Source organism: Aythya marila (assembly GCF_965140915.1).
Source record: "Aythya marila genome assembly, chromosome: 15".
In the NCBI taxonomy this organism is placed as follows: Eukaryota; Metazoa; Chordata; class Aves; order Anseriformes; family Anatidae; genus Aythya; species Aythya marila.
Window position 1 is genome coordinate 14,936,242 of NC_139056.1, and position 21,107 is coordinate 14,957,348.

General features: G+C 55.5%; 2 protein-coding genes across 2 annotated transcripts; both read left to right on the forward strand.

The window, feature by feature from the left end:
• Nucleotides 1-91: 91 nt before the first annotated feature.
• GID4 (GID complex subunit 4 homolog) lies at nt 92-6,293 on the forward strand. The gene is made up of 6 exons (XM_082772774.1): nt 92-523; nt 2,318-2,377; nt 3,140-3,247; nt 3,931-4,032; nt 4,719-4,849; nt 5,525-6,293. Exons 1-6 carry the CDS (start codon nt 209-211, stop codon nt 5,586-5,588), a joined length of 780 nt encoding a protein of 259 aa, XP_082628900.1. The 5' UTR covers nt 92-208; the 3' UTR covers nt 5,589-6,293.
• Nucleotides 6,294-9,226: 2,933 nt separating this feature from the next.
• On the forward strand, nt 9,227-17,904 carry DRG2 (developmentally regulated GTP binding protein 2). The gene is made up of 13 exons (XM_082772787.1): nt 9,227-9,309; nt 10,082-10,242; nt 10,609-10,698; nt 11,824-11,884; nt 12,767-12,857; nt 13,289-13,361; nt 13,472-13,562; nt 13,760-13,857; nt 14,367-14,443; nt 14,876-14,964; nt 15,884-15,942; nt 16,372-16,425; nt 16,512-17,904. Exons 1-13 carry the CDS (start codon nt 9,246-9,248, stop codon nt 16,596-16,598), a joined length of 1,095 nt encoding a protein of 364 aa, XP_082628913.1. The 5' UTR covers nt 9,227-9,245; the 3' UTR covers nt 16,599-17,904.
• Nucleotides 17,905-21,107: the final 3,203 nt, after the last annotated feature.

Genomic DNA, 21,107 nt, shown 5'->3' on the forward strand with positions numbered 1-21,107 from the left:
CGAAGTCCCGCCCTCCGAGGTGCGTTCGGCCAATGGGAGCGCGCGGAGGCGCTGCCGGGAGGCTGCCTCAGGGAGGAGGAGGAGGAGGAGGAGGCGGCGGCGGCCTCGGGCCTCGGTGGGGAGCGGGCGGCGGGGAGCGGGGAGCGGCCCCGGGCCGCGGCACCCCCGGCACCCCCCGGCCACGCTGGCGCCCGGGGACCCCCCCGAGATGCCGGTGCGCAGCGAGCGGGGCCGCGCGGGTGGGGCCGCGGCGCCTTCCTCCACCTCCTCTTCCTCCTCCTCGTTCTCCTCAGCGGCGGCGCCTTCCTCATCCTCCCCCTCCTCTTCCTCCTCCTCCTCCTCCTCTTCTTCTTCTTCGGCCTCCTCCGCCTCGGCCGTGCCGGCCGCCAGCAGCCTGGTGCCGCCGCCCCCCATCAACACGGCGCAGCCCGGCGTGGCCACCTCGCTGCTCTACAGCGGCGCCAAGTTCCGCGGGCAGCAGCGCAGCAAGGGCAACGCCTACGAGGTGGAGGTCGTCATGCAGGTGAGGGGGGGCCCGGGGCTCACACACACACCGAACACCCCCCCCAGGGCCTGCTCCGTGCCCCTGCTCCTTCCCCTTCCCTTGGTTTCCCCCCTGCTCCCTCCCCTTCCCCCCGTTTCTCCCCTATTCCCTCCTTTTCCCCCCATTTCTCCCTTATTCCCTCCTCTTCCCCCCGTTTTCCCCCTCTTCCCTCTCCTTTTCCCCGTTTTGTTCTCTTCTTGCACCCCCAACAGCTGGGGGAGGTTCTGTGCCCTGTCCCTGCCCCCATCCCTGCTCCCCTCCCTCATAATTTGGGCTCGCAGCTTGGGGTCTCCCCCCTCATCTCCTTATTCTGTCTGTGTGCCATCAGGGTGAGCGCCTGCCTTGCCTGAGGGGGGTGTCACGGAGCCCCCCAGCTGGCGTTCAGGCCAGCCTCAAAACCATCAGGGAGCTCTGCCTGCCTGGAGCTGGGCTCCCCGTGTTCCCCGTCCCCTCGTGCTGCACGGCGAGCTGGGGCTTTGCCTGCCACCAGCACGCAGCCAGGCAGCCGAGGATCCCAAGCTGTGCTGGGGAACAGCCTCCTGTGGCTGTCCCAGCCCTCCCCGCAGCCGTTGTCACCCCAAATGCTTTTTATTTTATTTTTAGTTGGGAGCGTTGGCACGCTCGCTTCGGGCAGAGCTGCCAGGGTGTGGAGTCAGCACTGGGACAGTGCTGCCTGCTCTGTGCCCTCCCGCAGCGAGTCCCAGCTCTGCCCCTGCTTTGGGGGCACAAACAGGGTCTGGGGGGGGCAACAAGCACCGTGACACTGCCTGGGGCACAGCCTGGCGTCGTGGGGTGATGCCCCACAGTGTCAGCAGCATTTGGACCCCTCTGGTTTCACGTGCAGCCCTGCACGAGTGTACCTGGCCCTGGTGGAGACATCCCATGGCCGAGCAGCTCCACTGCACGCTGCCCTCTCGCAGAGCTCGCTGCTCAAAGCAGGGAAGAGGCACCTGCCTGCCCTCCGTGCGCTGAGCGCAGGGAAACGTGGCTCTGCTTTCATCCCAGGTGGGGGAGAGCCATCTCCTCGCAGTCGTGTTTGCGCTTCCCTGAATAACTCGCTTCTTGCTTTGAAAAATGAGCCAGAGATGTCAGGAAAAAGCTTGGGAAACCCCCTCATTTAAAGGCACCCGGTGCAGGAGCAGCCCCTGCCTTGGTTCTGCACGGCAGGAGGGGCACGATCCAGCCCAGGAGCTCAGAGGAAGGGTGGCACAGAGCTTCAGAGCAGGGCAGGAGGCTTGTTTCCAAAACAAGGTGTCACCAGCCTCCTGAGCAAGCTTTGTGCTCAGGCCTGGTACGAGGCAGAGCACGGGCAGTGTGTGAGAGATCAGCGGGCAGAGCCTGCTACGTGAGCAGGTGTCAAGGCTCAGGGCGATGCTTTCCAGCCCGAATTACCTCCAGTGAATGTGTGCTCTTGGCTTTTTCCTCTCAAACACCATTTGCTGCCGGGGTTTGACGGGGAAAAGTGAAGCAGGGGGTGGGAGAGGTTCCCCTGGTGGTGCTCTCGCTTTGGATCTGCTTCCCTCCATGGAGCCCTCAGGGCTGGAGGCTGTCAGAGGAGCTCTGGGCACCTTCAGGTGGTCTGCCTGAGCTTCCCGAGGTGTCTCCAGCCCTGGGGAAGGGATTCCAGAAGGGATGCTGGGCTGTAAGCTGGACAATCGGTACCAGCTGCAGCAGAACTGAGCCCTGGTGGAGCATCAGGGGGTTGGAAGCGGCTGTGGGGCACCCGGGTGCCCTCCTGCCGTGCTGATGGCAGGGCTTTGTGCTCTCTTCTAGCACGTGGATATGGAAAACTCCTATCTCTGTGGATACTTGAAGATTAAAGGCCTTACGGAGGTGAGTGCCGAGGGCCAAGCAGCAAGGGGAGGTGCTGCGTAAAGGCTTTGCTTCTTCCTGGTGGGCTGGGAGAAAGCTGCCACCAAAAATGGGCAGTGGAGGGATGGGGCGTGCAGTAAAAGTGACCACTTGGTAGTTGAATGGCTCAGCCTGTCGTGGTGGGCCCTGATGGGAGTCCTGAAGGAAGGAGGCTTGTCTGGCACCCTGCAGAACTGAACCTGGCCCCGCAGTCAGCTTTGGGCACTCCTGCGGTGGAAAATAAAACAGGACCCAAAGCAGCGGGGTCTTTCCACGCTTCCTTCCATACCCGTGTGCTGTGAGCTGTCTCACAGGGACATTTCTTACTGTGCTTCCCCGGGGCAGGGCCCTTTTGGCTGCAGCACGGTGTGTCTGTAAGGACGGGTGAGTGCAGGAGAGGTTCACTCCCCCCAGCTCAGTCTGGCCTCCCCTAACCCTCAGATGCAGAGCTCAGGAGCAGCTTGTGGCCGAGGCCGAGGAGCTGTGCCATCTGTACACGGTCCCTTGTGATTGCCCAGCTCCACCGGGGCTCCTCTGGGTTTTGTGAAGGTGACAGAGTGGAAAAAGAAAGCTGGAATAGGAGGGGGGAGGCTGTGGTTGTGTACAAGTTGGATTTTCAGCATCACCGTGCTGCCTGGGGAGATGGGAGCAGCCTCGGGCAGCCCGGAGCCCCTGCTGCGAGCCGAGCCGCTGCTTTTCCCCGTCAGCAGGTGACAAAATCCTCTCTCCTCTCTTCTCTCCTAGGAGTACCCAACCCTCACCACTTTCTTTGAAGGGGAAATAATCAGTAAAAAGCACCCTTTCTTAACACGCAAGTGGGATGCTGACGAAGATGTGGATCGTAAACACTGGGTAAATAACTCGGGGCCCTGGTGTAGGTCTGATGCAGTCCCGGCTGAGCAGCTGGTGTAGAGGTGAGGCGCAGGGGGTGCGCATGCAGGGGCTGTCAGGAGGGCCTGGAAAGCTCTCCTGGAGGGTGCCCACGCTTCCCCCTCGAGGTTTTTGGAGGTCCCTTCAGCAGGCTGCTGGCTGCTCTCAGGAGGGAGGGGATGTTTTTGCCTTCCAGTGGTTGGAGGCAGCAGCAATTCCCATCTCGTGTTCCCCCCTCAGAACGCGCTCCTTGTCTTGAGAGCTTGTCACAAACGGAGTGGGGAAGGGGAGAGGTGTCCCTGTGGCACACGCACGGTGTCTTGGCCAGGCCAGCAGCACCCTCAGCCTCTCCCCAGGGCAGGGCACGGCTGTCGCTGGCCTCAGCCACCTTGACCTGCTCTTTGCCAGGCTGATGTTTAGGATGGTTCTGTCCACGTGCACCCCTCTGGGAGCTCAGGAGCTTCCACCACGGGCTGGGGGTGTCTGGCTGTCCTCCTCGTTCCCCTGGGCTGCTCCAGGGGTGTGCTCAGTGCTGCTCCGAGGGAGAAGCGACCCCCTCGAGGGGATCCTGCTCTTCCCCCCGAAACAGAAACCAGCGCTACGGGGCGCTTTTCCTGGAATAAGCATCCTGGTTCTTGCCTTTATTGTTTTTCCTTTTGTTCCAGGGGAAGTTCCAGGCTTTCTACCAGTACGCAAAAACATTTAACTCTGATGACTTTGATTATGAGGATCTGAAAAACGGGGACTACGTCTTCATGCGATGGAAGGTAAACCCCGCGCGTCCCCTCCTGCTGAGCTGCTCCCAGCTGGCTGGCAGAGGCTGGTGGTGCCCGGAAGCTTTTTCAACCTCTGCTGCTGGCCAAATTAAAGATCTGGGCCTACCACCCAACCTCGTAACCTGCCATGCTTACAAATTCCAGCGTGACTCCCGTCTAGTCAGCTAATTGCGTCCTTCAGGGCTGCAGCCATGCCTAAAAACACAACAGGAAAATCTTGCTCGGTGGTGCCACGGAGAGGGCGGAAGAATCGGTGTCTCCAGCCCCTGTGCTGGGCCTGTGTGCTCTGCCCCTCCCGGCTCTTCAGCTGGATCGATTCCTCCCTCTTGACACGAGTTTTGTGCATCTGTGAGGGGAGGAAAGCAGCAGGCAGCTCTGGTTCCTGCTTCTGTGATTGGGATCTGGTTGGGAGAGGGCAGGTGTCGGGCTGAAACTGATCTCGTGTGCTCCTTAAAGCTGCTTCTCTTCTCGGTTGCTGCTTCCCTGTAAATTCAAGCAGTGCCAGGTGGGGAAAGAACACGCTGGGCTCTGCTCTGGGCTGCCACGAGCACGGGGAATGCTCAGCCAGGAATGCCTTTGTGTCAGCGGTGCCAGTGCTCGGTCTGGGAGGGCAGGTTTGGGGTGCGTGGGGGGTGTTTGACCAGCATCTCTAAACCCAGCCTGTGTTTTGCGTGCAGGAGCAGTTCCTTGTCCCAGATCACACCATCAAAGACATCAGCGGTGCTTCCTTTGCTGGTTTCTATTACATCTGCTTCCAGAAGCCAGCAGCGTCTATAGAGGGCTATTACTACCATAGGAGTTCAGAATGGTAAGGAGGCTTCCTTCCCTCTGCGCACTGAAATGCTGCCTCTTCTCCGTGCCTCGGCCCTCCAGAGGGTGTCAGAGGGGGCTGGGAGAGGGAGCCTGGTGCTTCCTGGCGTGTCACAGCTCTGCTGCTGCTCCCTTCAGGCAGGAGTCTTGTTGGGCCAGCGCTTGGTAGCCCATGGTCCTCGGGGTGTTGCTGCAAGATACGGGATAGCATTGGATAAATAGGATAGCTTTGGATAAATAGTGATGGCATTTGTCACACGCAGCAGGTGAATCAGCCTCACAGGGAGGGAAGGTACCTGGGAGGCTTTCAGACAAATCCCCTCGAGCTAAGCTTTGAAAGACCCGAGTGTAATTTTCAGCTGTAGCAAACGCTGTTTGAACATGAAAGCTGGCGAACTTCAAAAGGCGTCCAAAACCCACAGCCAGCCCACCTCCAACAGTCTGGCTGCAGCTAGCTCAAAGGCACGGGAATGGAAATGAGGAACGGGGCTGGATCCTCCCAGGGTTTTGGCACCGCTGGTAGGTGGGGGCCTGAACACCTCTGAGAGCGTCCCAAAAGGGAAGGGAAAAGCCACCGGGATGTCTGCCTGCGGCCTGCCAAGCAGGAGCTGTTGGTTCTAGGAGGATTCTGTTGCTCTGTGTAATCCTCTCCCGTCTTTTTCCTCTCCCCCAGGTATCAGTCATTGAATTTAACTCACGTTCCTGAGCACAGTGCTCCTATCTACGAATTCCGATGACAACTGTCCAGAACTGGTACCGCACAGAAGCAAAGCGGGCAGGGGAGCATGGCCTGCCAGGAGAACTGTGTCCCTGTCGGAGCACGGGAATGCACGCTTCTCTCCTGCCCCTCGGACTCGTGAGAGAGAGCCTGAATGTTAACCCACCCAGCCCAAGGAGCGTGGCTGCTGGAGCTTGATTCTCCCTCCTGTCGAGTGGCGATTTGATCTTTAATCTGGTTTTAAGATACCTTTGATGCACTTTTCTTATTGCACAGCTAGTTTCTCTATCACTGAAATTCCTCCCAGCTCTCCTCTGGAAGCTGTTTTCTCAGTAGCTGGAATCAGTGGTCTGTCCTCTGAGTAATAAGAAAATACAAGCACGGTGCTTTTATTTTCCTTGTTACGGCCTGATATGGGTTGAAATCGCCAGGACTCAGGTTTGTTGCCCGGATTGCCAGCTCTGATGCTCCCAGAGCCAGGCGCAGTCGCGGGCGTGAGGCTCTGCTTGGCGGGCGGCTGCGCAGGCTGGCGGGGGAGAGCTGGCTGAGACGGATGAGGCTTGAACGAGTGCTCGCTTGGCGCTGGCTACCAAGGCTAGCTGGAGCTGCAGATCTTTCAGGAACGCTGGCCCTTTGGAGCTGGGAGCTCTCCCAGTCTGGATACGCCACTGGGAATTAATTTGTACGGACTTCCAGGCTCTCAGTAAAGTGGATCTGAACTCTGCTTATAGGTGTATATTTGCTCTTTACTTAAGTTAAGGGTTATATAAAAAAAAAAAAGACTTTTATTAAAAAAAAAAAATATTTTTATGGTTCCTTTTCCCAAGGACCCTATGGCAAATGCACAATTACTCGATTACATTTTACTGTTTTCACATTGAAAACTGGGAATGTCTCTGTCAGTTTTTATATCCGTGTATGTAATCAGCTAGCTGCTTTGGGACAGTAACCGGAGTGCAAGTGTTGAGCAGCGTCGCAGGGACACCTCGACCTGGTCAGCAGTTGTACTCGACCTCCATCGCTACACCAACACCACTGCTTGATACCTTTTTGCGAGGCAAAAGAAAAAAAAAAAACGACAAAAACAACAAAAAAAAACTCAGTAGCTCTCCTGACTTTGAAATGTTTCAAGTGATATAACTTAAGGCTTGTGTGCCAAAGTGTGTGTGTGTGTGTGTATGCGTGTGTGTGTTTTTTTTTTTTTTTTTAAAAAAGACATTTTGAAAGTTGGCCTCAGTGGTGTATTTAATGTGACGGTCACACCTGCAGGGCTTTTGTGCGAATTTAGGTTGCGTTTTTCTGGCTGTTTCAAACCCACCCCCCCCCTGCAGCAGGTTTGTGTCGTGCGCTGACCGGGGCGGGCGTTGAGAGCGGGTTTGCTGCCTGGGAGAGGAAAGCAAAACCCCCCTGCACACCTAGTGCTGCTCGTTCACTTTTCCTTTCCTTATTATTATTATTTTTTTAAGCTTCCTTCCTTTTGGCAGCACGTCTGGTGTTTGACAGCAGCCGAGTTGCTGGCCTAAGCCTTAACAGGGCCGCGTTGGGGTCTCAGCGAGCCCGTTTGGTGTGTGCCAAGCTGGGACTGTGCGCGTTGGAGAGGTGGCGGGGCTGGTCTCGGGGGATGACGCAGCCCCAGAGGCGCCCTTCTGCGGGCTGCTGGCTGCGGATGAATCCTTGCCCCCAAAGCAAGCTGCCCTGCTTGCAGCTGGAGGCAGGAGAGCCGTCCCGCCGTGCTGGTGATGAGGGAAGCGTGTGGCGTTGTCTCGGTCACTGCGGGTAGATTTGTAGGGTGGCACGAGCAGGGTGGCTGCGGAGGAGCTGGAGGGAAGGGAGGGAACCTTCTGAGCTGATGCGAGTAGGGCAGCTTAGAAATAATTCCCAATTTATTGTGCTCCTCTGGGAGAAACTCCTCCCCTGCGGAGGTGAGGGGAGGTGTTTAATGCGTGGGACTGGGAGATGTCCTGGTTTTGGAGACGAAAACCAATGGTGCTGCTTGGTTGTAGAGAAGTGGAAGGGAGAGCCTTTGGGAACGTGGCTGCATGGGTGCAGAGACCCTTCCCCACAGGTTGTTCACGGGTCTCCGGAGCTGCATGTGGTGTCGAGGGTGATGCCAGCTGCCCTGTGCTGTCCGTGCCAGTGTTACACTCGGGTTTCTAACGCTGTTTAATTGAAATGATTCTGTGGCTGTTCCAGAAGCTGGGTTAGGAAGGGTCCTGGGGTTGTTGAGCGTGTAACCACCCCAGAATTTCCCCTGAAGTTTTCCTCTGAGCCGCTGAGACTTGGTATGCGGAAAGAAGGGTGAGGAGGGAGAAGCGTCCGTTCTCCATCCCTCTGTCTCATTCCAGCCGTCTCAAAGCACGTTTCAGCTGAAATCCAAAATTGCCAGATCGATGCCTCTGTAGGATGTGTCGTGGATTTGGAGCAGGTTGTGAAGCCAAGCTACCGGTGGTGGCAGCGGGGAGGTTTGAAGGGGCAGCCTGCGTTCAGAACTTCTCTAAAGCCTTGATTTTGATTTTCTTTTTTCTTTGAATCGTTTGATAAGCTAAAAAGGTGTTAAGTATGTCACGTTGTGGTGAAAGACAACTAACCAGGTGAGGTTCTGGGAGAGGAAGTAAGAAATGGGGTATTTGAGTCTTCTGAAAAGGTTGCGATTTCTTCTTTTTAACTATGTTGGCTGAAGAATTAGTATATTTATGGATGGAATATGGAAAAGGGACTGGAAGAAGTATTTTGCAGAGCTATCAACGTCCAAATTAAAAATGAAATGTATTTAAGGGGCCTGTGTCTGTGTGTGTTTGTCAATTCTTGGGTAACGGGGACAAGGATGCTTTGTCTCACTGCTTAATGACGTGTCCGAGAATCCAAAAACCTACTGATTGCCTGAAGTGGGTGATGTGGGATTAATTGGGGGTGAGCAGGGGGCTCACAGCGGTGCTGGGGGACACCTGGGTGCCTGTCCCCAGGGAGGCCGGAGGGCTGTGTCCCCATGCACCTCTTTTAGGGGAGGGATAAGGGGGCTCAGTGCTGACCGGGGGGTGTGAGGAGAGGGGAAGGGGAGCCCTGTACTGTGCTCTGGTGAGGCTGCACCTCGAGCACTGTTCATTTTTGGGCCCCTTGCTACAAAAAGGACATCGAGGCCCTGGAGCGAGCCCAGAGAAGGGCGACAAAGCTGGTGAAGGGTCTGGGACACAAGTCCTGCGAGGAGCAGCTGAGGGAACCTCTTCTCACTGTAACTAGTGGCAGGACCAGAGGGAATGGCCTCAAGTCGCACCGGGGGAGGTTTGGGTTGGAAATTAGAGAAATTTCTCCTCAGAAACAGCAGCCAGGCGGTGGGACGGGTTGCCCAGGGGGGTGGTGGGGTCACCATCCCTGGGGGTGTTCAAGGAACGGTTGGACGTGGTGCTTAGGGACATGGTTTGGTGGGTGACATTGGTGGGACCAGCTGACCCCGAAGCTCTTTTCCTTAAAAATTATTAGAAAAATTAATGGATTTTTCTGAGGCGAGCGGAACGCAAAGCGCGGGGGCGGGGGGCGCGGCCGGAACCTTTGCGGCGGCTGCACCGCGGCTCAGCCCGGACGGTTGAGGCGCGCGGACGGCCGGGCCCGCGGCACTTCCGGCGGGCGGCGTGAGGGGGGAGGCGGCGGCGGCGGCGGCGGCGGGCGGGAGGGCGGCGCCATGGGGATCCTGGAGAAGATCTCGGAGATCGAGAAGGAGATCGCCCGCACCCAGAAAAACAAGGGTGGGGGGCCGGGGGGGACACGGGGGGTGAGGGTCTGGGGAGTGAGGGGCGGCCCCGGGGTAGGGGGGGCTGGGGGGGGGGGGGGGGGGGGGGCCGGGCCTGGCGGCGCCTTGGTGAGGGGAGGCCCGGGGCTGCTGGGGGGGGGGTGTGGGGGGAAAGCAGCGAATATCCGAGATATCCGAGCTGCTGGGGTTCTGCCCGCGTTGTTTCCTCCCTTTTTGCACCCTCCCCGTGGTGTGAAGCGAGTTCCTGCTGCGGGGATTGCCTCTCGGGGTGTTTTTTCGCTCTGTCAGGTGTAAATTTAAGTGTCTTGGTAGGGATGAGTCGAGCTCGTTCCTATGTGAGCGCTAAGTTAAGTGTGTTTTTAGAAATTGGTGAGAGCTGGGGAAGATTCACCCCAGCCCAGTGGCACGGTGTGCTGCAGGGTGAGCTCCTGGGACAAGGGCTGGTGGGGCTCCAGGGGTGCCGGCTCCCTTAGGCTCCCTTCGTGCCATTTATCCTCCGCCTGCTCTCCCCCTGGGTTGCTGCTTTTACCCAGCAATTCTTCTCGCTTCTTCTTCCCCTCCCGCCTGACTTGATGTGCCTCAAAGGTTTGCCTCCAGCAGCTGACGTTCCCCTTGCAGGACGTGTGTAGAGCAGCCAGCACACGTGGCAGCGCTTCTTCAGGCCCCTGACCGAGATCTGAGCGTTTCTTTTTTGGGAAGGTTCTCACTTACAGAAGCAAATCACCGCCTGCTGCCTGTTAACCCCTCGTTGTGTCCCTGTCACGCAGCTACCGAGTACCACCTGGGCCTCCTAAAGGCAAAGCTCGCGAAGTACAGAGCCCAGTTACTGGAACCTTCCAAATCCTCTGCTGCTAAAGGAGAAGGCTTCGATGTGATGAAATCTGGAGATGCCCGCGTGGCGCTGATCGGGTTTCCTTCCGTGGGTAAGGTCAGTGAGTACCCGAGGTAACTCTGTGTGCGCTGGGGGGGGCTCAGCGCCGTCCCTTTGTGTCTCACCTTTTGCCATCAGTTGGCAGGAGGTCGCTGTAGGCTGGGAGCTGGGAGTTAGAGCTGGGGAATTGCTCCTTCACCTCGTGTGGCGTGCCCAAAAGCTGGGGTGCTGAGAAAATAGGGGAGAAGGAGGGTTTGCCTTCACTCAGGAGAAGTGCCAGCAGTCCCCTGCTGCCTCAGTCCCTGGAGAGCCACAGCACAGCTTTGAAAAGCTCTTAAATGCTTCGGGGTTGGGCGTTTTGCTGACAATCTGCCAGTGCTTTCCTTGGAATACCTGTTGTGATGGTGACTCCTTGTGTTTCAGTCCACCTTCCTGAGCTTAATGACCTCAACCGCCAGCGAAGCTGCGTCCTACGAGTTCACAACCCTGACCTGCATCCCGGGAGTCATAGAAGTAAGTGGGGCTCTCCTCCCTGACAGAAGCTGGCGGTAAGAAACCTGCTCGTGTGGCCGTGTGTGTCTGCACTTGTGCTACCTCTGAGCAGCAGCAGCATCCAAAGCTCTCTGCTGGCCTCTGCTTTAAGCTTCAGGAGGCCTCGAGTGCTCGTGCTGCCGGGTTTTCTAGGTTTTCTGCACCCTGCAGTGCTGGCAGAGCACTTCCCCGGGCTACGTGACTCCTCAGGCTGCCTGAGGGGGTTTCACATGCCATGATTGGGCTGGCCAGAGCAACGTGAGAGTTCTCAGCTGAATTTTTTATAACTGCTGTCGGCGCCATTGACCAGATGGCTGGAAACCTTGACAGATTTGTTTTTAATGAAGCTTTAAAAGAGGCAATCTGTACTGCGATCAGTTTGGAGGGAAAATCCAGCTACTCCTGTCCTCGGGAGGAGTTCTGCTAGTGGTGGTCTAAGCATCCGTCAGGAAAGTAAACGATAAAGGGCATCAAACTGAAAAGTGTCCAAGAGTAGGGAGGGAATGTGGGTCAAATGGGAAGCAGAGCTAACTCTGATATGTTTGCTTTCATTATTTAAAATGAGCACAAATCCTGTAACGCATCCAAGCGCAGCCTGCAGCTCCTGCCATGGCTGAAACCATTCCTGGGGACTTCACCGCAGCAACAGCCTGAAAGCCAACGGCCCTGCAGCCCCAGGGAACCAAACTCTCCCGTTTTTTCCTCGTATTCTAGGACCTGCAGTGCATCTCAATACCTCTGATCCATTCCAGGAAGAGGTGGTGGATTTGCTCCTTACAGTGCTGTACTTATTAGACCAAAAAAGCATTTTTTTTTCCTTTCTTTTCCATTTCACTGACACGGGATGACATTGCTGTCGTGCTGTGCTGTTTTTTGGTGCTTTGTCAAACTTTAATCCTGTGACCCTTCAGGAGGCCAGGACACAAAGTACAGCGTTTGCTGAAGGCAGCTCAGTAGGAAACACTCCGGGGTGGCCTCAGCAGAGCCCTCAGCTTTGTGCAGGGTTGTCCCACTGCTGGATTCCTTCAGCTCTGCTGTCTGCAGGCTTTGAAGGCAGCTCAGGTGCCCTGCACAAGGCTCAACTTCCCCTCTCTGTTTCCTTTTCAGTACAAAGGAGCCAACATCCAGCTGTTGGACCTGCCTGGGATCATCGAGGGAGCAGCACAAGGTTGGCTGATCTCTGCGTTCGTGCACTGTAGGGATCTGCCCTCAACACCCTCAGCATCATCCCCAGGCAGCTCAAACGTTAGCGGGGTTCCTGGGCCGGTAGTTCCTGCACTGGCTTTCCAAACAAACATTCTGGATCTTATGTGAGGCACGATTCCTATCCCCGGGCCCACGGAAGGCTCTATATGTAGCAGGGAGATGCTTTTCTGGAGGTGGGAGCCAGAGCAAGTCAGTCACTTCTCACCTTCCTGCGTGAGCGGTGTCTTGCTCAGCTGCCTTCTGGTTCAGGGGAGATCTAAAGAAAGACTTCAGAGAGGCGGAGGGGGAGGTTACAGCTGAGCAGGGCCTTGTTTGGGCTGATTGCCTGCGTGCCTGCGAGTCCTCCCAGGACTCCTGATGCTGGGGAGAGGCGTTGTCTTTCTCCCTTGCTTCATCCTCCTCCTTACTGGTTGCTCGTGCCAGCAGAAGCCCTGTGAAACTTAGGAAACCCTCCTGGTGGTCCCTTGGAGGAGCGTGGCCTGGTTAGTGAGGTCCCTCCTGACCTGAAGGTGTGTGTAACCCCTCTGCCCTCACCGCTGCTGCCGTGGCACGAGGCTGGGGCTGTCCTGTGGGCAGCAGTTTTGTTTCACCCCCTGCAGCTGCGTGCAGACAGCTTTACATCTTCTAGCTGTGTAACCCATGATGGGGAGCAGCACAGAGTATTTTTTCTGGCTTGTGCTGGGCATGAGGCAGCTTCAGGCTCTCTCAGGAACCCCCCACAGCTGACTGCAGCCCCCGCAGGGTTGTAGGATCTTTTTTTCTTGCTTTCAAGCATGAGTCCCCACCTGTCACAGAACTAGGCTGTTTTTTCTCCCTGATACACAGCAATCTCCTCTCTTCTCAGGGAAGGGCAGAGGCCGGCAGGTGATAGCTGTGGCCCGGACAGCAGACGTGGTTATTATGATGCTGGATGCCACGAAGGGTGAAGTACAGCGGTGAGTGCGTGCTTCTGGGCACGTGGGACTGGGATGATCAGCCAGCTTCTGTGGTTCCCACATCCATGCCCAGAAAACTTGCCAGCTCCCCGAAATGCTGCATCCTGCGTGTGTTGGGGAACCAGTATTTAAGATCTTGAGTGTAAGGTAGAGGTTCTGCTCTGCTAGAAGCGTGCTGGCTGACTGGGAGCAGCATCTACAGAACTTTGCAGCTTGGGCTTCTCATCTGAAGGATTCTTCCTTCGTGGTGACTGATCAGATGGGGACGTTGAGCTGGATTTCCACCCCCGACTCTGTCCTGCATTGGCTGTGGGTGTTGGGTTGCAGTGAAAGCTTGTGACGAGGCTGTGTCAATGTGACAGAAAGGAAAGGGGCGGCTGCCACCTGACCGGGCTCACTATCACAGGTCCTAACGTGCCTTGTCCCCGCAGGGCCCTGCTGGAGAAAGAACTGGAATCTGTCGGAATCCGGCTGAACAAAAGCAAACCAAATATCTACTTCAAGGTGAGGCCTGGTGGGCTGCCACAATCAAGGTCGCTGCGTGCTGCCCCTCGTGTCGGACAGATGGAGGGGATTTTGCACTGTTCTTAAGTCGTTTTGTTGCCTCCTTGCAGCCGAAGAAGGGTGGAGGCATCTCCTTCAACTCCACTGTCACGTTAACTCAGTGCTCCGAGAAGCTGGTGCAGCTCATCCTCCACGAATACAGTATCCTTTTCCTAAAACAGAGACCCTTGAGCCTCGAGTCAGCAGCCCGTGAGTCAAGGCTGTCTCCTCGGTGCTGGCTGGGTTAAGGACGGGCCTGGGTTGATTTTTCCCATCTCGGTTCCATTTCTCCAAGCTGCACCGAGCAAGCTCAGCCCGTTGGCGTGTTAAGATTTGGGCCTTGACAATGTTCACCTCAGAAATCTTCAACGCTGAGGTCCTTTTCAGAGAGGATTGTTCCCCTGATGAGTTCATTGACGTGATTGTAGGCAACAGGGTCTACATGCCGTGCCTCTACGTGAGTATCTCAGACACAGTCCGCCTTCTGCAGCACTGAGCATCTCCCTTCTCTGCTGAAGGAAACTCTGGGCCCTCACGGTGCCTGAAGCAGTGACGGTGTAAATGGAAGAGGTGGGAGCAGAGCCCAGCAGAGAGCTTTTTCCTGGCTGTACGTGTGTGACCGTCCTGTGTGCTCGCTCCCTGTGCTCGCTCCCTGTGCCCTCTGGTGGCTGCCTGCCGTGGAGCAGCACGAGCTGCGCGTCCTGGGAGCCCCGAGGCTGCAGGATGAGGAGACTTCTGCTCCTCTGCTGCTCTGCGTTTGAGTTTTCACTAATGCCAGAGGTCACTTAACAGCTCTGATAGTGACTGGGGCTGTGAAATTCACTGGTAGTTGCAGGTCATCCCAACTTGAGAGCTGTAGAAGGTCCAAACTTACATTTAGGCCCCTGAATTTCAGCAGTTTATTAAAAGTCGGCGGTGTTGCTGAATTGCCTTACTGAAGAACGTCTTGTTTTCCCTTTGACTTAGGTTTATAACAAGATTGACCAGATATCCATGGAGGAAGTGGATCGTCTTGCTCGGAGACCCCACAGCGTCGTGATCAGGTAGGAGCCCGCACGCTGCTTGATGCCCTGAATGGGTTGGTCGTTCACTTCATACCTCCTCCTCCAGCTTCTCCCAGGGCTGCCTGCAGCTGCTGGGGGGAGAAGTGGAGAGCGGCCACGTGGCTTTTTGCAGGCTTCCATCCTCTGGAGAGGCAGGCTGCTTGCTTTCTCCACACGACCTGCAGGGCAGAATAAGTCACTCGAGCTCATTCCCTCGGAAGTGCTGATATATCCAGCTGGGGCTTTGCTGCTTCAAAGCTCCTTTCCTTTCTGAAAGCCCTGTTTGTTTAATCTCCTGTTTCTCCTTCGCTGACCTCATTATGGACTTTTTCCCTCGTTTCCTAACGCTTTAATAGGATGTTTCACCTCGCTCTTCTGGATCCCTAAATCACAACAGCAGTAATCACTGAGACCTTTTGTGCTGTGTTGCAGCTGCGGCATGAAATTGAACCTGGACTACTTGCTGGAGAAGCTCTGGGAATACCTGGCACTTACCTGCATCTACACCAAGAAACGAGGACGTAAGTGACCCTTAGCTGAGCTGAAGGTGTGAAAGGCACAAACACAGGCTGCCAGCAGGGCTCTGAGCAATCTCCTGCCCTGGAAATGCCATGCTTACACCCTCCCTAACCAGCTTTCAGCATCAGGCCTTGGGAAATGTTTTCTATTCCTTCCTCGCGTGCATCCCTCCTGTTCTTTCTGCACTAGAAGAGCTGAATTTTCATAAGGCTTTGCGTGGTGATGTCATAAGGAGATAAAGTTTGAAATTCATTGCTTCCTTCCTTTGAAAGTTACTGCCTGTGCTCTGTGATGAACCGCTGACCCAATTACTGCCCCAAAGAGGTCTCCTGTACCTGCTGTGAGGGGCTTGGTGATTCCCATGCTGGGCTCCTGAAGCTCAGGTGTGCCTTTGATCCTCCTTTTGCTTTACAGCTCATTTTCAGTTTTTCCCAGCAGTGAAGGCATGTCTGTAACTTGTTCCTTTTCCAAGACCTTTATCTTCAGCTGAGAACAGCTCTGAACTGGGTGGATGTGAGGGGATTAAGGATTTTTTTTGTGAGTTTGTTGAGCTGTGAAACCTGGGGGATTTCACAGAAAACTGCAGAGTGGTTCAGCTTTTCTTAGGCAGGTTTCTTTTGATTTGGGAAACTTTTATTTGCTGAAAGCCAAATGTTTGGAATGGGGCTGGCGTAGGTGAACTGAGAGGAAGTGGCTGATCTGTGACATGGGTACCCACACATCTGGGTGCTGGAGTGTCTGCAGAACTGATTCGATGCTTCCAGCTGCCTAAATACCTGTTTGGGAGGCTGCTGCCAGGTGGAACGAGGCAAGGAATTTGAGAGTAGTGAGCACAAAGCCATGTGAGATGGCATCAGCGTGTCAGAACACATTTGAGAGAAAACTAATTATTCTTTCCCCCTTTCTTCTGTTTTTCCACAGAGAGACCAGACTTCACAGATGCCATTATTCTACGGAAAGGGGCTTCTGTGGAGCACGTGGTAATTTCTCTGCATCTTTTACAGTTGCTTGTCTGTAGAAGGCAGGTTCATCTCAGAACCTGCTGTGATTTACTTGTGCTTTGTAAGGCTTGGAATTTGTCAATGTTTACTTGGGCTTCTCCTTTTGTTACCTTCACGGATTCCATCTGCCTCGGGTTGCTTTCCTCGATGCTATAAAAGGTTGAAAAAGACACTGAAGGGTGGTGAAAAGCACACGGGAGCAGTGAAATGGGGCGTTATGTGGACTGCTGATTCCCGTGTGTTTGTTCTGTATTCTTTCAAGTGCTGTTAACTGGCTTCTAAAGCCCCTGTTACAATTTCGGACATAGACCCGGGTTGTTTTTGATTCCTGGATATTGAGCAAGTTGTTTTCCAAGGAGTGTCACTGAACTGCCTCGCGTGCTGTCTGTCTGTCTGTCTGTCTTGCAGTGCCATCGAATTCACAGATCATTAGCCAGCCAGTTCAAATACGCCTTGGTGTGGGTAAGTGTTTAACAGCAGACGAAATCCTTGTCCTCGTGTGTCTCTGGTCTTCTCCTAACCCTTCTTCCTAACCTTTTTCTTTAAAGGGGACGAGCACAAAATACAGCCCTCAAAGAGTGGGCTTAACCCATATGATGGAACACGAAGATGTCATTCAGATCGTAAAGAAGTAGCTCTCTTTTGACTGGTGTCTGGCCTTGTCTTTAATCACTAGAATTGGAACTGACCACATAAAAGCAAAGCAAAACAAAACATAAAAAGAAAAAAAAAAAAAGAGAAAGGGAGACGCGTTCCACAGTTGAGAAAGCAAGAAAGCTTCCGTGAAGCTCCTGCCCTTGGAGAAAGGCATAAAATGAGGCTACTACTTGCAGGTGGGGATGGGGAAGATGGGTTTCCATCTTGCAGAGTTTCAGGCGAAGTAAATTTTCTTAAAAATAATAACAAAAGGATCCAAGTCTTCTAGGACGCAGTTCCTGGAGCTGGCAGTGTCCTGCCCCTAGTAGAGTTTGCACAAGTCTCTGTCAACCTACCAGTGGCTCGCTCCACCAGTGGGGAGCTTCTGGATTTGTGTGCCCAAATCTGGCCCCGTGCTTTGGGACAAGGAAGCCAGAGCTGGGAGAACATCGCTGATGCTTTGCTGCTTACCCGTTCACTTAATTTAAGCATTGATCTCAAACAGAAAATGGAGTTCTGCCTCTCCTGCTCACCGGACACGTCTCTACAGCTTTCATGGTCTGAGACTTCAGTCTCTGTGTCTGAGACAAGCCCTGGTGAATTTTGGATGGTCCCTCCTCAGTCACATTAAGGCGTGGCACTCCGTGCCTCCCGTTAGCCCTGCGGTGGGGTCTGTAGGACGCCCTGGTCCAGCCGGTACTGAGATGGGGAAAAAACGAAACCTTGTTAATGAAAGGTGAGCCGAGCTGCAGCAGGGTACGATCAAAGAGCCATCGGCTGCAGTGAGGGTTCACTTCTGGCGTAGCGCTGGTGCAAGGAATTGTCTCGGGAGTTCCCTCCTTCTCTCTCATCCTGCCCATCAGTCCCTGAGTGTCGCTGGGGGCCTGCTTCTTGTTGGTGCCCCTAAATTCCAGTAACAGCTCGTTGAGCTCAGTACCATCCCCTGCCGTGGGTTTTAGCCCAGCCCTGTTAAACAGCATTGCTTCTTTGGATATTTTTCATCAGAAACCTGGGATTTTTCTAATCATGCTTTTCCATTAAATATTGATGCTGAATAATTCAGAGTGCCTGACAGAGAACAGCTCTTCCCTTCTGGGATGAAGAGTTGCCGATAGCTTTTATTTTCTTTCCTGGAAAAAAGGGTTCGGTCTGATGTGGATTGTGAACTGTGAGGACAGGTCTGACAGAAAACTTGTCTGAGCAGGGCTCCTTCCCTCCCTTCTGTGCTCCTCCCCACCCCTCACAAACTGATCGAGCAGAAATGGAAGGAATATTTTATTTGAGAAAATAAAAATTGCTATTTCATGTGAACCCTAGGTGTCTGCCTGCAGTGTTTAGGCAGCTCGGTGTGTTTTCTAATTCTCTTTTTTCTATCTTTGGCCACCTGAAGAATCGTGGATGCCGTTGCAGGAGGTGGTGAGGTGGAATAGACTGCGAGGCAGCTGCGAGAGGGCTCTGAGGTTGGGGAGGACCTCTGTGAGGTGCCATGGGAACTGAACAGGATATTATTCACAATACCCAAGCTAAGAAGGTGACTTTGAACTCCGTAAGTTCCCTTCCCTGTTTCTGGCTTTGTTCACAGCTGGAGTGCAGAGCAAATCCCGACCGCGGTGGCAGCTAGCGGAGAATGAGCTCCAAATTAGCCGCATTATGCCTGGGCTGGCTGCAGAAAGCAGGCACGGCTCGGTGTGAGTTGGGTGGGATGCCGTTCCAGCACATTAACTCGCCCTTTACATTTCCTGTGAAGGTTGCACAGGCAGAGCCGTTCCCGCACACGGTTCTTTGGGTTTCATTTTGTCCCCGAGTTTCTGACTTTTTAACTCCAAACCGGGGATCCTGCCGAGCCCCAGCACACGAGTGGGTGGCCGAAATTGCTGGCTGTGCCTCGTCCCGAGGCCAAGTAGCCTGTGGAAAGGGGAGATGGCTGATGCTCCTGTCCATCCGAAATGCACGCTGTTATCCTCAAAAGCACGTCCTTGGTTAGCCGGTGCCTGCCTCTCGGTGTGTTCAGGTTTCAAATTGACTAGTCCAGCATGCCATCATTAAAACCTCTCTAATTAGCCTTACCAGGCTAAAATGCCGATTTAGGAAATTGGGCATTTTATCCTGCTCAAAATGAACCGACGGGTGACTGAATTTGGAATGCGGATGCAGTAAAAATAGTTAAGTCAGAAGAAGCGAACTTCTTTTTTTTTTTTTTTTAAAGTAAGGGTAGCTTTTCTGCAGGCGGGTTTATAGCTGTATTTGAGAATACAGGCGGTTAATTGCAGCGTTCATTCTTCCAGACAGCTTCCCTAATTGTTCTGCACTAACGTTAAAAGCTGCAAGCACTGCAGTTCGGGGCGGCGGCAGGTTTTGCCTGGAGATCCCTCTGAATCCTGAGAAAGCAAAGGTACTGGGGGCAGGTGGGAAATTACTGCAGCATTCCTGTTGTGCCCGAGCCTCCTGAGGCTTAGGGGATTGCTCAGACCTCTCTGTAGCTCGGCGGGAGAGCTAGCAAAGGGAAATGCAGCTCAGGGCCTCCTGGCTGAGTGTTTTTGGAGAAAGGCAGGTGCTTTTTTCTGGTTTTCTGTCCAGCAGTGCCCAAAAGAGCAGCACGAGAGCATCGGCTGGATGGCAGCAAGAAGCAGAGCCTGGCTGGAGGGTGATTGCCCTTCTGCAGTGCAGCCCCTGCCCTTTCTCTGCCCTTTCAGCCAGCCCTGCTGCCATCAGCACCATGCCCTGCTCCCAGGGGGCTGCACCCCTCCTGCCCCATCCCTGGGGGGCTGCCAAAAGCCCCCCAGCTCTGCCCCAGCCCCTCAGCCGCCCTCCACCTACTCCTGGAAGCGGCGAGGGCCCGAGGCGTGCTCCGTTCAAGCTGCCTGTTCCAGGCAATCAAGCAGGTTTGATTGGCTCAACGCTCCTCTGATAATTTAATTTAGTCGGGAATCGTTTGCGAGGTAATAAAAAGAGACTGGCTCCAAATCCATTCATTTAATTCAACGAGGGACACTTACTGCGGCGGGCCTGCCTCCGCCAACCTCCCCTCGCCCCCCGTCACGCCGACACCTCGCGGCGCTGCTCGGGGACCCTCTGTACGAGCCACGATCCCGCGGTGACAGCTTAATTGTTCCTCACGCTGACAGGGGTCACCCCCAGCCAGGCACGGCGCATTGTGCAGGGCCGGCTCGGGAGGCTGCGGAGAGGAGGGAGAGGAGGATTTACGGCCGGCAGAGAGTTTGGAATTCCTCCGCTTGCGCCTGCTAAATGATGAACCCGCCCCGCGGGGATTGGGGCTATTGATTGTAATTTGCAGTTAAGCCCTGGCTCGCTGAGGAATCGGCATAATAAATGCCCACCGCATTAGGGCGGGGAGGAGACCTGGGAGCTGGAGGAGAAGGGAGCAGAGGGTGCCCCAGGGTTTGGAAGAACCTCGGGCTCGACTGCAGCAGTGCTCAAAGTGGTCCCCGATTTTATCTGGTGCAGGAATCCAGTGCTGGAGGGGGAAAATGAAGCTTTCCTGAGTGTTTTTTTTTTGGCCTGCTGAGCTCAGGCTCCTCGCACAGGTGCCCCAAACCACTGGGCGCAGGGACAGGGACCGCAGCCGGCTGCCCCCCTCATCCCCGCTCCTCCCCAGCCCCGCACGAGGAAGGTCAGCTCCCCTCCGTGAGCGGAGAGGAGAATAATAGCGCTCATCAAATATGCATGGGGTGGCAGCAGCCGCAGCTGCCGTGCAGCAAATATGGTCCTGCGGGTGCCGGCGGGGTGACGGTCCCCCGGAGGAGAGAGAGAGGCCAAGAGCGCGACGCCGGCAGCACCCAGCCGGCCTTGGCAGCATGCGGGCCAGCTAGGCTAGCCAGGTGAGTGGCCACGGGTGCCCCAGAGGTTGCCGTGGCTTGGCCGAGGCGCTGGGGAAGGGATGTTGGTGCTGTGATGTTGGCTGCGGCTCCTCCAGCCACCCCCCTGCAGCCCCGGTGCCCTTTGCTTGCTGCTCCCTGGGTGAATCCAGGAGCTCAGAGGGATGGGGCGAGGGCTGTGGTGGTGGCACGGGGGGGCTGGCACCAGCTGTGCCCCCCCCCCAGGCTTTGTTCTGTGCCAGGAGGAGCAACGTGGCAGGGCGAAACCAGAGGGTGCCGTGCTCGTCCCCTGGGTGTCCCCAAACGTCCCGTGCGAGGGGCTGGAGCGGTGCCACCCCTGCCTGCACAGCCCCAGCCGTCGAATTCACACCGCTGCTGCTTAAACTTTGATGAATCCGCAGGAATCCAGGGCTGGCATTAACATTTGATGCGGGCACCCCGCGGCCGGGCACGTGCGGGTGCGGGCACACCACTGCGGGGCACACGTGTGTGGGGTGCCCCTGTGGGCTCCTTCCACCCCCTGCTTCCCAGGGCTCATTTTGGGGCTGGGGTCCTGCTCTGTGTCCCCCCGTTGGCCCACGGGGAGGTGGCAGGGGCTGGTTTTGGGGTGGCGGCGCTGCTTTGTGCTGGTGTGGATATGGGGATACGGATGGGGGTGTTTGTGCTGCCCCA